At 51.4% G+C, this 13,692-nt stretch overlaps 1 protein-coding gene across 1 annotated transcript in view; it reads left to right on the top strand.

Moving 5' to 3' along the window:
* The first annotated feature begins 1,016 nt into the window (after nt 1–1,016).
* The window catches only part of LOC122394330 (transient receptor potential channel pyrexia-like), a 37,134-nt gene continuing 24,458 nt past the window's right edge, over nt 1,017–13,692 (top strand). Inside the window, exon 1 of the mRNA XM_043391119.1 lies at nt 1,017–1,471. Within this exon, the coding sequence (XP_043247054.1) occupies nt 1,291–1,471 (181 nt within the window). The 5' untranslated portion in view covers nt 1,017–1,290. The remainder of the gene's footprint in view (nt 1,472–13,692) is intronic.

The raw sequence follows: 13,692 nt of genomic DNA, 5'->3' as shown, positions 1-13,692 counted from the left end.
TTTACACTTTATTTATTTTGTCCCATCCCACGAGGCTGCAGCCTCGTGCCGGCCTACCCCACATGTGACGTAGGCCGGCCTACCTTATGATGCATCTTCTCTGCACGTGGTTCGAAAATCTCAGACCCAGGTCACTCAGGGCAAGGTAACGGTCACGTCATGTTACCCAACCTCAAGAAGTATTTGAAAATTAACCATAGCCAGATATCACAGACGGAACGATTGCTTTGAAATTTGCAATGATCGAAAAAGGCGATTGTTACGAATAAATGTAGGTATCTAACGTTTATCACGGATTTTAAGCATCGTTGACCTAGTCAGGTCAATTTCACGAGCTCTCAATTGAAGGTATCCGATCAATAGTAGATAGGTACCTAACTGAACTGCTCTTTTTTCGGACACAACTCATATGCACTTCCAGCCCTGGAAGATCGCGCAAAAATAATATTGAATACCGAATAAAAATGCACACGTAACCCATTACCCAACGTATATCCCTGAGGTCAAACTAGGTCACTATAGGTCACCATTAATCAATCGACAGTAGCTTATGATATAGGCGACCTAGATAAATGAAAACCCTTAAATGTGTTCAGCTCAAAGACCTTTTCCCGTTCGGTCATGAACTTGTCCTTAGGTTAAATTATAGTTCATTCGATGCGGCTAGAGGACAAACACAATGCGGATAAAAATGTAAGTTTTTCGATCCCGAGTAAAGTTATGAGCATAAAAACATTTCCAGTGAAAATAGTAATTTTGACACTTTTGCCCCCCGGAAGCTGAAAACTAACTATCGACCTTAGGTGACTGAAAAATATTCGCAAGGTTATTTATAAATACACTTCCGCAAAGACGCTCGCCTCAAATTACTACAGGTTCTAGAAAAGCTGGGGACCCTTTTGACACAATGCGCTCAGACTATCGGCATGGCGGGGGTGGGGGTGGGCGCCCGCCGCTACGACCGGCGCGGGGGCGGCGCGTGTGAGCTCTCCGCGCCGACCCAGCTCGCGGCGCCCACCGCCCGGCCGGCCGGCGCGGCGTGCGGGGAAGTGACGGCGGCGCCCGGGCGGCGGAGCGGCGCGGCACGTCAGAAGGGTCTCGACTCGCGGCCCGGGAGTACGTGCCGCCCCAGCTGCTGCCGACCGGGCGGCGGACGCTGGTGCTGTGGTGGTGTGGTGTTGGTGACAAAACAGTGTTTCGTGCCGGCTCAGTGAATTAGTTACACCCGGTGTCGGTGCTGTGGTCGTGACCCAGTGTCAGTACCGCCCGTGTCGGGCTCCGCTCGCCGCCATGCTAACCAGCACGGAGGACCACGGGCTGGGGCGGCGCGGCTCCGACCCGCTGCAGCCACACGCCGTCCAGGTCTATGTGACAGACGAGTCGGAGAACGGAGACGGTCGTCGCGGCCCGCATAAGCCGCCCGGAAAGCGCAGCCCCTGGTGGACCGTCCTCAGCCTCGGCAGCGTCTCAGGTGAGCGCTATATTTGACCGGGCTGTGGCCGGCGGTCCGCCGACCCCAACCTGGAAACATGGCCCCAGCTGACCGCAGGGCACCGGCCGGGTCCTTCCGAGTTGCTGGGTTCATGTGGACCGAGACCGCGTCTGGTGCAACTGTGTGACAGCCTCGCAGTCTGTTCCCAGACCGCCACTGGTCCTATCGTTCTGCAGCTTTGTGCCCACTGGTCCCAGCCATGTGTGTTGTGTAAGTCGATCCTCCTCATGGTCATGGGCGCGGTCGAATGTGCACTCGATTACTCTGCAGCTGAGCTGACATGTGACTGTCGAGACCAACCGCAGGTGTCCCATGTCTGTGTGTATTGTGTTTCTCCAGTCTGACCCCTATAGTTATGCGAAAAGCACGGGGTTCAGTTCTGGGCCAACGACTGTCATTGAGCCGCTATCAGCGAGCCCCGGTCGTTCATCGAATGTAAGGTTACACATCATCCCATCACACTCTGCAGACGCTTACCTATACCGGGATGCGAGGCTTTCCAGACGGTTCTCTCAGGAACAATATCCGGCTGAATGCTGCACGGAAAACACATCAATTTCAGAGATAATGCCGCTATTGGAGGAAGTTGCTTCACGATAATCATGCACGAGCGTGTCGGTCGAGCCGCACGAACTTGAGAGAAATCCCTTTTACTTCACTCCGTTCCTTTGTCCGTGTGCTCTCGAGTACGATTTTTGAAATTTACAATCAATCGACCTTCCTTTAGAGGAGAATCTTGTTAGGTTCTTCTATGCATGAGTGTCCCTCAATCATACGGCATTAGTATTTTCACACCGCTCAATTTGGCTCCGCAATTCGATTTGAAAGGAGTTTGCTTCAGACTTGCGTTTATAATGAAATAGACGATATAAAGCATGTGTTTTTCACACGACCCTGAGTGACTAAGGCGGCGTTTTGGGATGACCTCCTTGTTGTGTATCATTGCAATTTCGTTTGTCCGTCTGCATCACAGTTGTTTGTGCTCTCCTCACCGTTTATCGGCTGCCGATGTTCTGGCTATAGTTTGCTTCGTGGCTGGTGTTGTTTTGCTGCTCAAAATAACGTGTCCCTTGCTAAACGTTTAGTTGATGATGATCGAACATGAATTTTGAAGAGCTCTGTTTCGTGTTATGAGCCGTATGTTTTCGATGGTGTTGTGATTGAAAAAAGCAATGCGTCAGGATAACCAGTGAACACGATCCTTTTTATTTTGTATATAGGATACTCGTTCGGGCAAGTAAGATCCCCTCATGATCCTTTTACTGACATATTTACAAAGTCATTCCATGCCATATTTACTTTTATCATTTAGGTATCATTAAGTGAGTAGGTAGCAAGTTGATGAGCTTTTGAAAGTAAAAACGGTTTACTTACTGTTTCTGCATCTGGCGAAACTGGTCTTAGTCCGTATATGCTCTTACACGCGTCGCAATTTCGCTTACCAACCCACCTATCTACCAAGTGGGCACTTCCATGGTATGTCTTCCTTTCCTACCTAACCAGTGAGCACCTAGAAAGTTGGTTGTGATTTTGGAAACACGCTGACTTTAATCCACGTTCCTGAAGATGATTGACTTTGTTCAATAGGTATCCTATTCAACATGTCAGCTGAGTCACTTGGCATGGAGTCGATCGATTAAATTGAATTAGGTACGTCCGACAAATATTTGAAACAAGATGAGGAAAGTTATTTTTGGGAAGGAAAACGGAAATGATGAAGCAGCGACCTCACGAACACTGCACGCGGACAACTTTGACAAACGGCCGCGCCCTGCCACCTTGTTGCTGGGTCGTGCGAGTCGCTTTCCTGTTTGCGACGGCTTCTGTTCTGCATGGTTTCTGTCGTGAGTGAACGGCTACCGACCGGAGGTGTCAGTCGTCGATCGGTGTTCACGAACCCCGGCCGTGAGCGGTGGCTTTATTACCTCGAGCTGACATCACGATGGGTCGCGGTGACCACCAATCGGTCAGCGACAGTGGCATGCCACGCTTTAGCGAAGGGACGCTTTTTAAGCGATGTTCAGGGACGATGACGAGTTGAATTATACTCACCAATTCATCATTAATGGACCTTGCATGCGAGACGACGGTAATAAAACATAAGAGAAAAGACATGAGACGAGAGGAGAGGAGAAAGACAAAGGGAGAGGAGGCCAGAGGGAGAAAAATAAAGAGAGAGAGAGAGAGAGGAGAAGAGGCCAGAGGGAGAAAAACAAAGAGAGAGAGGAGAGGAGGCCAGAGGGAGAAAGAGAGAGCGAGCGAGAGAGAGAGAGAGAGAGAGGAGAGAGGAGGGAGTGAGGAATGGAGGGGAAGCAGGTTATCGGAGGAGGAAGTAGTGTGAGAGTGAGTCTGAGAGCTACTCTTCAGCTGTCATTTTTTACGATCCCTCAGTCCTCACGGCCCGTCGCTCTGGTCCCATGGCGCACCATCGCTCATCGGCGCCGCTCCGGGCCTATCAGCGGCGCCGAACGCCTGTCGACAGCTGCCGCGCTGACGAGCCATTGTTTGGAAAGAGAGCCCGAGCCGGGCCTGTGCCGTTTCAACCAGTTTTCAGCGGACTAAAGACAGGCGCAGGGTCTATTTCAGTCGTACGCTAACCGCCGGACGCAGATCTTTTTCCATGTGAGGAGTCCATCCATACCGCAGACAAAATTTATACTACCCAAGGGAAACACCAGGAAGAATAAAAATACAGGGTGACACAAAAAAACGGTCATCACCAAAATTCGAATAACTTCGGAAGTTTTATTCAGATCATCACCAAACTTCGGCCACTTTAGGTCACACCTATGTAGCAGACATCCACCAAGTTTCAAGTCTTCACAACGAATACTTTTAGTACAGTGTGTGTTTTACGGACGCTCCACAATGTGCTCCAGGTGAGCGCCCCGGCGCTGCAGGGCGTAGGCACACCTGCATCCGGCGGGCAAAGTTGTCGATAACCCGATAAGAATAACGTTTCAGGGGTAGCACACCCCCTGAGCACTGTCTCCAGAGGCCATTGCACTCTGTAAAGTGCACAGCCATCGGGTTATCGACAACTTTGCCCGCCGGATGCAAGTGTGCCTACGCCCTGCAGCGCCGTGGCGCTCACCTGGAGCACATTGTGGAGCGTCAGTAAAACACACACTGTACTAAAAGTATTCGTAGTGAAGACTTGAAACTTGGTGGATGTATGCTACATAAGTGTGACCTTAAGTGGCCGAAGTTTGGTGATGATCTGAATAAAACTTCCGAAGTTATTTGAAATTTGGTGATGACCGTTTTTTTGTGTCACCCTGTATGAACACATGGGTCTGGTCGAGTGACTGGTTTGGACCACAGCACATCACCTTCACGACCGCAATACAGCCATTACCTTAGGTAAGCATGACGACTAATCCAATCGTAACGATCTCTTTTGGTGTCGACCTATAAGGCCCGGGGGCGCTTCCCGGTTGATCAGATCCAGATGATATGCTATTAGCCCGATTATAGGTTCGGGTGATGTGTTATATCTTGGGTTGATCCGTACACAATCTGCTGGAAAACACAAACATCTCGTTGGCTTTTAACAGCTTCCTACGGAAATTTGGCCAAGGTTTGGCTCATAAACAGCATCGGGAGATGCTGTCAATTTATGAACTAATGTGGTGCTAAAACGTGTGGTGATGAATGTCTCGTCTATTTTTGCCGTTAATAGCGAAGCCGTAGTATGCTATGAGTCGATGGGCTAATCTCATGATTTGAACCTGGAAGACCTAAAAATAATCGGCTGGCATATCATCGTTTCCCTGCAAACATCGATAGCCCCGGGTATAAAGATAAACTATCAACGGAGCGCATTATTGCATTCATCCATTATAGGTAAGTGTCGAATTTCAGGTTACCTACCATCTAAATTCTAAGATAATACGTGGGAGATGCATTACATTTTAGCATATATTTTGTCTGTCACGTTTAGGCTCTACTCGTCTTGAGGCGAGTCATAGACTCAACGCATCCATGATCTCAATTCTCAAGTCATCACGGTCGTATGCCAGTATGACTCAGATGAGAGCGTCTTCCGTCTCTTCCTGTGTGTATGTGCACGTCCCCGGCAGCCGTGGCGGCGCTGGAGTGCTTCTCGGACCATCTCCGGTCTATGGCGCAGGGTGACGTGTCCTCTGAGGAATGGCCAGTCGGCACGGAGCTGCACGAGGCAGGACATCCGCCCCGTCCGTCTCCGGTCGACTCAACGCCCGCGGTTAGTGAGCCGCTCGAGAGGCGCTTCCTGTCCCTCAGAGGTCACACTTATCTTCTCTGTACTAGTCGACCAGGGCAGTTCGTGTGTCACTCACGAACCGTTTCCTGTTTCCCTAAGGCTGTTAGAGTCGCAGTGCCTGTGAGCTCGACTCCAGTGTGTCTCAGGAACAGACTTATGACCCCAAAGGACGAGCGCATCACGAACTGTTTCCTGTCTCCAAAGGTCACAATCTCAGCGCCTGTCGGCTCAGTCTCAGCCGACTAGTGCGTCGTTCGAGAACCGCTCGCCCCCAATAGGAAGAAGTTTCAGGCTCCATGGTGCCGTCAGCGCGACCCCACCCCATGCTTCGTCCAGCTACAATCCCTGCCGGGCCCCTAGACCACCCGACGTCACCCAACGCGCCCCGAAAATCCCGAGCCATACCCGAGGAGCGCCAAGTCAAACTGGACCTGCTTGTTGACGCTCCTCTCCGGTGACAGGCTGACACGACGGCGGTGACGCATCGAGCGCACGTGACAGCCTGTCAATTTGGCCACCTCAGCAGGGACGGGGTCCTTACCTGCAAGAGCGGCCGCCTCAAACGGTTTGCGATCTGAGCTCACCCCTGAAGTTGTCCGTTCCTCGCTTTGGCCCAGTATTTACGGAGCACCGCAGCGCAGACCGCCGTATTTACGGACATGCATTCAGCAGTGTCAGTCGGTGTTTGTGGCGCTCTGGGGGCGCCGGAGGCGGAGATCAGCCGGAGACGAGGTCCGGGAGAGACTCCGGGTATGACGTCACAGATTCAGAGCTCCGGCACGGATGTCTGGCTTCCGGGGGCTTTAGGCATTCGCAGACGCCTGCAGAAATAGATGTTATTCATGGGTGGGATGCTGTTAACTGTGCGTATAATCTCTCGGTAGGTCCCGCTTAGCCAGACGGTTCATAAATAACCAGGCTTACTCAACATGACATCACGCTGGATTGAACGTGCAATGTGAAACCCAACAGGCGATAATCCATGGCCAATGGTCAGCGAGTCATACTCATGACCGACTCTTGTAGAAAGAGTGTGGGAATCTCACATAGGCGAGGTATTCCAAAAAGTTCCACTTTGTAAAATAACACGGAAAAGGAATGATCGAGGGAAATACCTACCCATCTTATCTAAGTTCATAACATTGGAACTCTGCTTAAAATACTAGTTGATGCGGCCAGGTGCCGGATCTGCATTGCTGCAGCTTTCAGCTCTCCAACATCAGTTGGTCCTCTTTTCCCCTTGTCACGTCCCCGTGCAGCACAAGTTAGCTAGCCATGGTCGGTTCAGACATCCTGCGGCCACCCAGTAGGTACCGAGAGCTCAGAGCTGCACTATTGCATCAGGGAGAGCTGTCGCCGCCCGCCGAGCTGGCGCAGCTCGCTCTATCCCAGCGGTGACCCGGGCTATAACCCACCCGGCTCTGCACAGTCCCGATCCCAGCACCACTGCATGGTGTGCCAGGCAGCCCCGCCGGGTCACCCGCCGTCCATAAACTACCAATCAGACGTCGGGCCGGCCTTACACGCGAGCCGGACCGGACCATTTCGCAACGCGCACTATTCACGGATAATTTAAGTCTAATTTAATGGTATCAGACAAGTGGTGTCGGCGCTGATACCATCTGCACTGGCTCTGTGGACCGGCGCGGCGCCAGCTCGGCGTCTCGCCGCGGCTAGTGCTCGGCGGCCGGGCTGGTTCGCACGGTCGGCGGGCTGAGAGGCGCGGGTCACAGGTCGCCTTAGCGTGCACGGGTCGCCGGTGGTGCACCGTGCACGCGAGCGTCTGCCGAGCACGGAGAGACGACCACCGTGCACCGGGCCGTGGGGTGCGGTCCGCGACCTCCTCTCGGCCGACTGCGCGGTCCCAGCAGGAGGCGCGGCAACGGGTCACATCGGGGTGCTGTCTATCAATGTGTACAAGGGAGGCTTGCTAGGCCTCTGCCATCTTAGTACCTACCAGGGTTTTATCCTGTCGGGGGCGTAGCAGAAAGCCCTCGGCGCAGTAGTTCTGTAGAGCCTCGCATTCGCAGTCACGACGCTGGGATCATCTTGCAAGCTTAGCTCCTGTGGGGCCTGCGGTGCTATCTCCACGTGTTCCACCACGGGACACTCCATAATGCCCCGCGATACTGAGCAGGGGGTCTCAGGCCGCCCGTGACCAGCGGCGCGGCCTCGTGAAAGTGAAGAGCGACATAAAATGAAAGATAAATGTCTGTTTACTGATGGGTACAAACTCTACGCCGTGTACCTCGTAACTCATCTGTGGCAGCAGGCAGTGGATTTGAATGTGCTATGAATATCGATTCTGGGCGGATGCAATTTGTTTGATGTGATTGTGATACAGAACCTTCGTTTCTGCTATGGCCGTACCGTTAATTTCTCTATCGCAGTGATTCTCTGTTTAAAACGCATGATAATCAGACCGCTCAACATGTGATTTGTCTCCTCCCGCAGAGCGTATGATTGGAATCGGCCGCCATGTCCAGATGACAGCGTGGTCGTGCGGTGCCAGCCTTTCATTCCCCACGCGATAGCAGCAAGCCGATAGTCAGATTAGGCGCGATGACTTGTTCAATATGCAGCGAGCATTGACGGCTAGCCTGTGGCTCGGTCAGGCTCAGCAGCGGTGGCGAGTGGTGACATCATGTTAGCTGCTCCGACTAAATCATCGGTCGTTAGAGGAATGATGGATTGGACATGGCGGTTGGCCGACACGTCCACTGTGCAGCCTCGCCGCAACCACAGCTGGCCAGAGAAGGGGCAGCCCCGCCGCAGGCATTGCAGCCTCGCAATGAAGAAGCGGTCACGTGACTCGCTTTGACACGGCGTGCGCCGCTGCCCCCCCCCCCCTCTCTGGTGGCGACACGTCCCCGCCGACCACCCGAGTGACAGCCGACCTCGTGCGCTAAGGACGGCCGGCCGTACGGCCACCCCACCCCTCCCCGCTGCATGCACCCTCCCCCGTCGCGTATAACGGTATGTGCGCCACAGTGCACACTAGCACACCCCGTCACGTCGGCCAAGGGCGTCACGGGTGCGGCGCAACCGCTGAGGTCGTCTCGCGACGCGGGGGGCAAGGACGGTCGGGTGACGATGAGATGGTGTCGGAACTGGTGAGGATCTATCCGACGGTAGAAGGCAATGGTGACAGTGATGCTGGTGAGGGAGGCTACCGCGCCAGCTGGCGGGCTCCCCATGGGCTAGCGGGGGGATTCTAGACAGTAGACAGGTACCGGTAGCGGTGTTAGCGGCACAGCTGCGGAGCACCGCAATCGGATTCGGTCGGATAAAAGTTTCTCACCGATGACGTAGTGAGAGGATGGAGCGCAGATCATATTATCGGCTCAGAAGCCAGCAGCGTCTGTGGACTGGTTCGGGGGCGGATTTAATGACCGTCGGTAAATTGTCGGATAACGACATTGCTAATTGGATGCCACCCCATTCTCATGGCCGAGAGCACCTCACTTGAGCTTGTCATAGTGAAAGCAGAATACCTACCTATCATCGCACTTTTTTCTCTAATGTCTTTTAAGAACGTTGTTCCGCATTTAGGAGCTTCTTTAGTTATTTTAAAAATATTTAAACACACAATGCCAGCGGCATACACTGATCTGTCAGATGCAAACGCTCTGTTGCTATGCATGGAGATTAACCCGCGCCCTGGTGGGGGGGGGCTATTTTTTGCCCCCCCCCGCTCCAGACTTTTCAATATATCTCCAGAACCGCTGCGCCGATCGTCACCAAACTTTCAGTACCCTCCCGGACATCAATTTTACACATTGTGACCAAAACATTTTTCCAAAGGCTATGATATGTTGGCCAGAAATGACGTCAGAGTGACGTCATGTTCTGCCGTTTTCGACCCAAAAAAGGGTTTCGCGGGAAGAGCTGTCAGGCCTATAGCTTTGCAAATACAGAAAAACGATAAAGACATAAAAGCTGTAGAATTGACAGGGCTACAAAACTGCTGTCTCGGATTTTTGAAATTTTTGGATTTTGACCCCCAAAAATAAAAAATAGATTTTTAAATATAATAGCCGAAAAATCCAAAAAGTTTTTTGAATTTCGCAAAAACCGGAACATGTTTGATAGTTCTTACCGCCTTCTATCCACATACCAAATTTCAGATTGATACCTTCTTTTATGGCGAAGTTATAGCGAAAAAACTGTTCAAAATTGATGACGTCAAATTTTCAAACTCAATTTTAACAATTCTAGACCCCGTAGCGCAAAACAAAGACCACCATTAGACTCCCCGTGACGAGTTGCATCGAATCAATACCCATTTTATGCAAAACTATCAACTTTAAAATTTGACCTTTTTTGACCTTGACCTGACCTTCACCAGAAAGTGACCTAAGCCGTACCTGATAGTCTTATAACCAACACCATTGAGTTGGAAATGAAAAATTGGCCATAAAACATGCATCGCACAACCATAGTACCTAAGTTAGGTTCATGTGACCTGACCTGTGACCCTTGGTGACCTGACCTGTGACCTGACCTGGTATTGTCAGTGACTTCTTATAGCAACATATGTACTAGGCACCTGACGCCCTATCGCTGATTCTCGACAAAATGCGTTTCCTTCGGTGTTATAGCGCATTCCCTAGAAGACCCGTGAACGGTGAAACATTTCATCTTTGACCTGACCTGTGACGTCATCGGTGACCCCGAGGTCAATGAAATTTGGTTAAATTCGACAAATTTGAAAGGGCTATCGAACGCCGTTTGAATTTTGCGGATCCATCCAGTAGTTTCGGAGATACGAGGGGGGCAAAAAATAGCCCCCCCCCCCCCACCAGGTCGCGTTATAAACAGACCCCACCAGGGCGCGGGTTAACACGCGCGCTTATCACAAACGCTATCAAGAATCAAGATATTTTGATTTTGTCGGAGTTGCGATCTTTTTACCGTTTCTAAAACTGACTTGGCTTTAGATATTTTGGCAGGTGAGAAGGGTCAAAGGAGATACAGTTTTCGTCAGATATGCGCAGAGAACAAGGTGCACCGTGCAGGGCTTTTGTCACGACTCTTGACTGAATCGTACCCGCTGCACCTCTATTTTTGGCCGGAGTAGTCCCCACACTGCTGGGAACAGCTGCCGTTATTAGTTTTTGTGCTGTGAAGTTCGCCGCTTTGACGCACTTAAGACCGAAACGTGCCGAGCTTGACGTCACTCAGCCCTGAGCTGAGAGCAGGGGCTCGGCACGAAGCCGGGAATAGCGTGGGGTTTACAAAGATTGCCAGAATACGGCTAATCTTTGGATAAGCAGCACGGCAGTAAAAAGGTGGCCCAGAAATTTTGGTCACGATTGCCGTCTTTATCACTGCCGACTTCGCAATCATCTGAGCTGGTTTTGGCATCATGAGATGAACGTGATCCTGCAAATCACGCAGTCGTGAATATGATGTCCTGCGAACCATTCCACTGCACGACCAAGTTCACTGCGAGTTCCCCGGAGCCCAGAACGTGGCATCGCCATTCACCAGAACAATGGAGCATGGGTGACGCCAGCGCACCGCGCACCAAATACATATATCTACTCGAGAATACGACAGTGCTGTTAGATAAGTTCCAATTGTGCAAAAGGTTAAATGTGAAGATTATCGCTCTTCGTATAAATGTGCTATATTAGGCAGATGTTGTGAGATATCTGATAACGGACAATGCTCTGTAACTAACATCAAATAGTCGAAAATGCGATGCTCCAAAACTGTAGAAGAGAAGGACGAAGCTCACTTTAACTCCTTCCGCACAACGCCCAATTACCATATCCTGAAAATGAAAACGATAATCATGAATGGTGACGCACATCCCGATCAACTCGGAAAAGAGGCCCTGAACTTCGAGCCAATTATAGTTGCGTGCCAGCAGGCCTGAATCCTTGTCGGCGCATTGCTCCGAACCGGAGTGAGCCGCCAGTGAAACCATCACGCGCAGATCCAGGTCGAAATTGACACACTCACTTTCATTTTCGCACCGTTCCGGCCTGCCCTTTGCACCGTGGAGGCGGGAGCGGCTTTCCGGTCGCGGCATGCAGTTCAGTTGCGGACATGTCGGCGTGGGACTGCATGATTGCATACTCTGATATAGCGCAGGTAGTCGGAGTGCTGGTCGCAAGGGCCAATGGTTTAACTGCTCGCGACACTGTCTCGTCAACCACTACGTGTCGTATCCACGGTCCTCCGTCCCCAAGGGCCAATGGCCATCACCTCCTGTCACCAAGTCCTGCTCCGACATCACCCCATCATCACACGTGGCCCACATGACCGGCCGGTGGGCAAACACTCGGCCAATTTACCTGGCCGCGTGTTGCCGCCAGCCGTGCACGGCACGGTATCGGTCACGGAATGTCAGCTGACTGACCGACCGCATCGGTTATCGCCTGTTGCATGCGAGCCGAGGAATGGGACATTAGCATAATACATGCGAGATGCGACGGTGTAACCGCACGCCATTCATGTTTCTGGTGATTTATTGGCTTCGCTGATAACTCGAGCAGCGTTGGACAATGAATTCCGACAAACGCACAGGCGCTTTTATGACATTTAGCGGTAAGTTACAATACCTAGTAATTTACCATTCATGCTGATTGCCATTGACGCCTTTGCTTTTATGGTTGGGCTGCAGTTGTTTCCAGTATTCGTATCCGTATCTGATCCGGTTCAGTACGCCGCACTTTGTGAAAAAGCACAATAATTTAACGAAATATAAATTATTCATTTTCTTATCCACAATCCATCTTCTCGGTTCTCGGTTAAATGACAACATTCGTATCACGCTTCCATTCGGGTGTCCGGTAGCATCAACTACCTTTGCCACCCAGTCAGGCCTATCGACATCTCACGCGAGGTCTTGACGCCCCTCAGGGACTTCACTGGACACAACTGCGGTCCGTCGTCCTGTCCTCACTAACCCGCGTTATGATATCGCATGGGTCAAGTCTGATATGTAAGACACGAAGCACCCTCGGCCCGCAGAAATCACCTGACACAACTCCTTGCAGAGAAGGTTCATACTCGCTTAGCGAGAGCAATATGACAGGAATATATGACTATGCGAATGGTTATATGTATGAGTGGGAATACGTGGGTGGATGCTAGCGGAGTGAGCCTGCACTATGAGAGTTGACGACGGTGCCCTTACGGCTTACGTTGGAGCCACTGATACAATCACGGTGAATTTTATCGAGAGCAATTGGGGCTATGAGCGTGGAGACTTGTCGAGCTCTCTGCTAAATATAGCACAGTAAATGGACGATTTAGCACCTTATAGTCTGATTGGGATCACTGTAAAACGGTACTCAAGTCTAAGGGGATGCCATAGGGCCTCAGCCTTAGGCAGTAGGCACAGTTCTCGTCGACTAAGTTAGCAAAGATGCAATGAACGGCGTAGTCGAGCTTTCCTAGTACTATTTGTGAAGTCGCGAAGTCTATTTTTAAATCGCTTATAGAGACGTCATAAAAAGCATCCAGCCATCACAAGTGGGAAGCCCATCCATACAAGGTTCAAGAACCACTGTTTGTTTCTCTGTTGAATTCGGTCGCGTATATCAGCCGCGGCTAACACACTGCTCTTTGGAGGAGCAGAGCAGAGTAAAATATACATCGACCCTAGCATTTCACCGCCTGGTTTCTGCCACTTCCAGACAACCCGGCGCTTGTGCCAGCTCGCCAACAGCAACAGCGCACACTCCGCTCTCTGGCTCTAACGGCGGGCTTAGACGGCCTCAGGGGTGTGCCACAGGCTATCACTTTTTGGTACTGACTCTCACACCAACCTCAGCCAGCGCCAAGAGAACAGATACCCCTGTCTGGACTGCACAGTGCACACAGTGGTAACTCCACGGTATGTCATCCAGACGGGGCCGGCTGCACGGTTCAAATTGTGTCCAATGGCCAATGAGGCGGCCTCTTTGAGTTATGGGGCTGGATATTGGATAATTTGCCGGCC

Source organism: Amphibalanus amphitrite, unplaced genomic scaffold (assembly GCF_019059575.1).
Source record: "Amphibalanus amphitrite isolate SeventyFive unplaced genomic scaffold, NRLGWU_Aamphi_draft 000585F_arrow, whole genome shotgun sequence".
NCBI classification, from domain to species: Eukaryota; Metazoa; Arthropoda; class Thecostraca; order Balanomorpha; family Balanidae; genus Amphibalanus; species Amphibalanus amphitrite.
The sequence above is the reverse complement of the archived record's forward strand: the minus strand, read 5'-3'. Positions and strand labels throughout refer to the sequence as shown.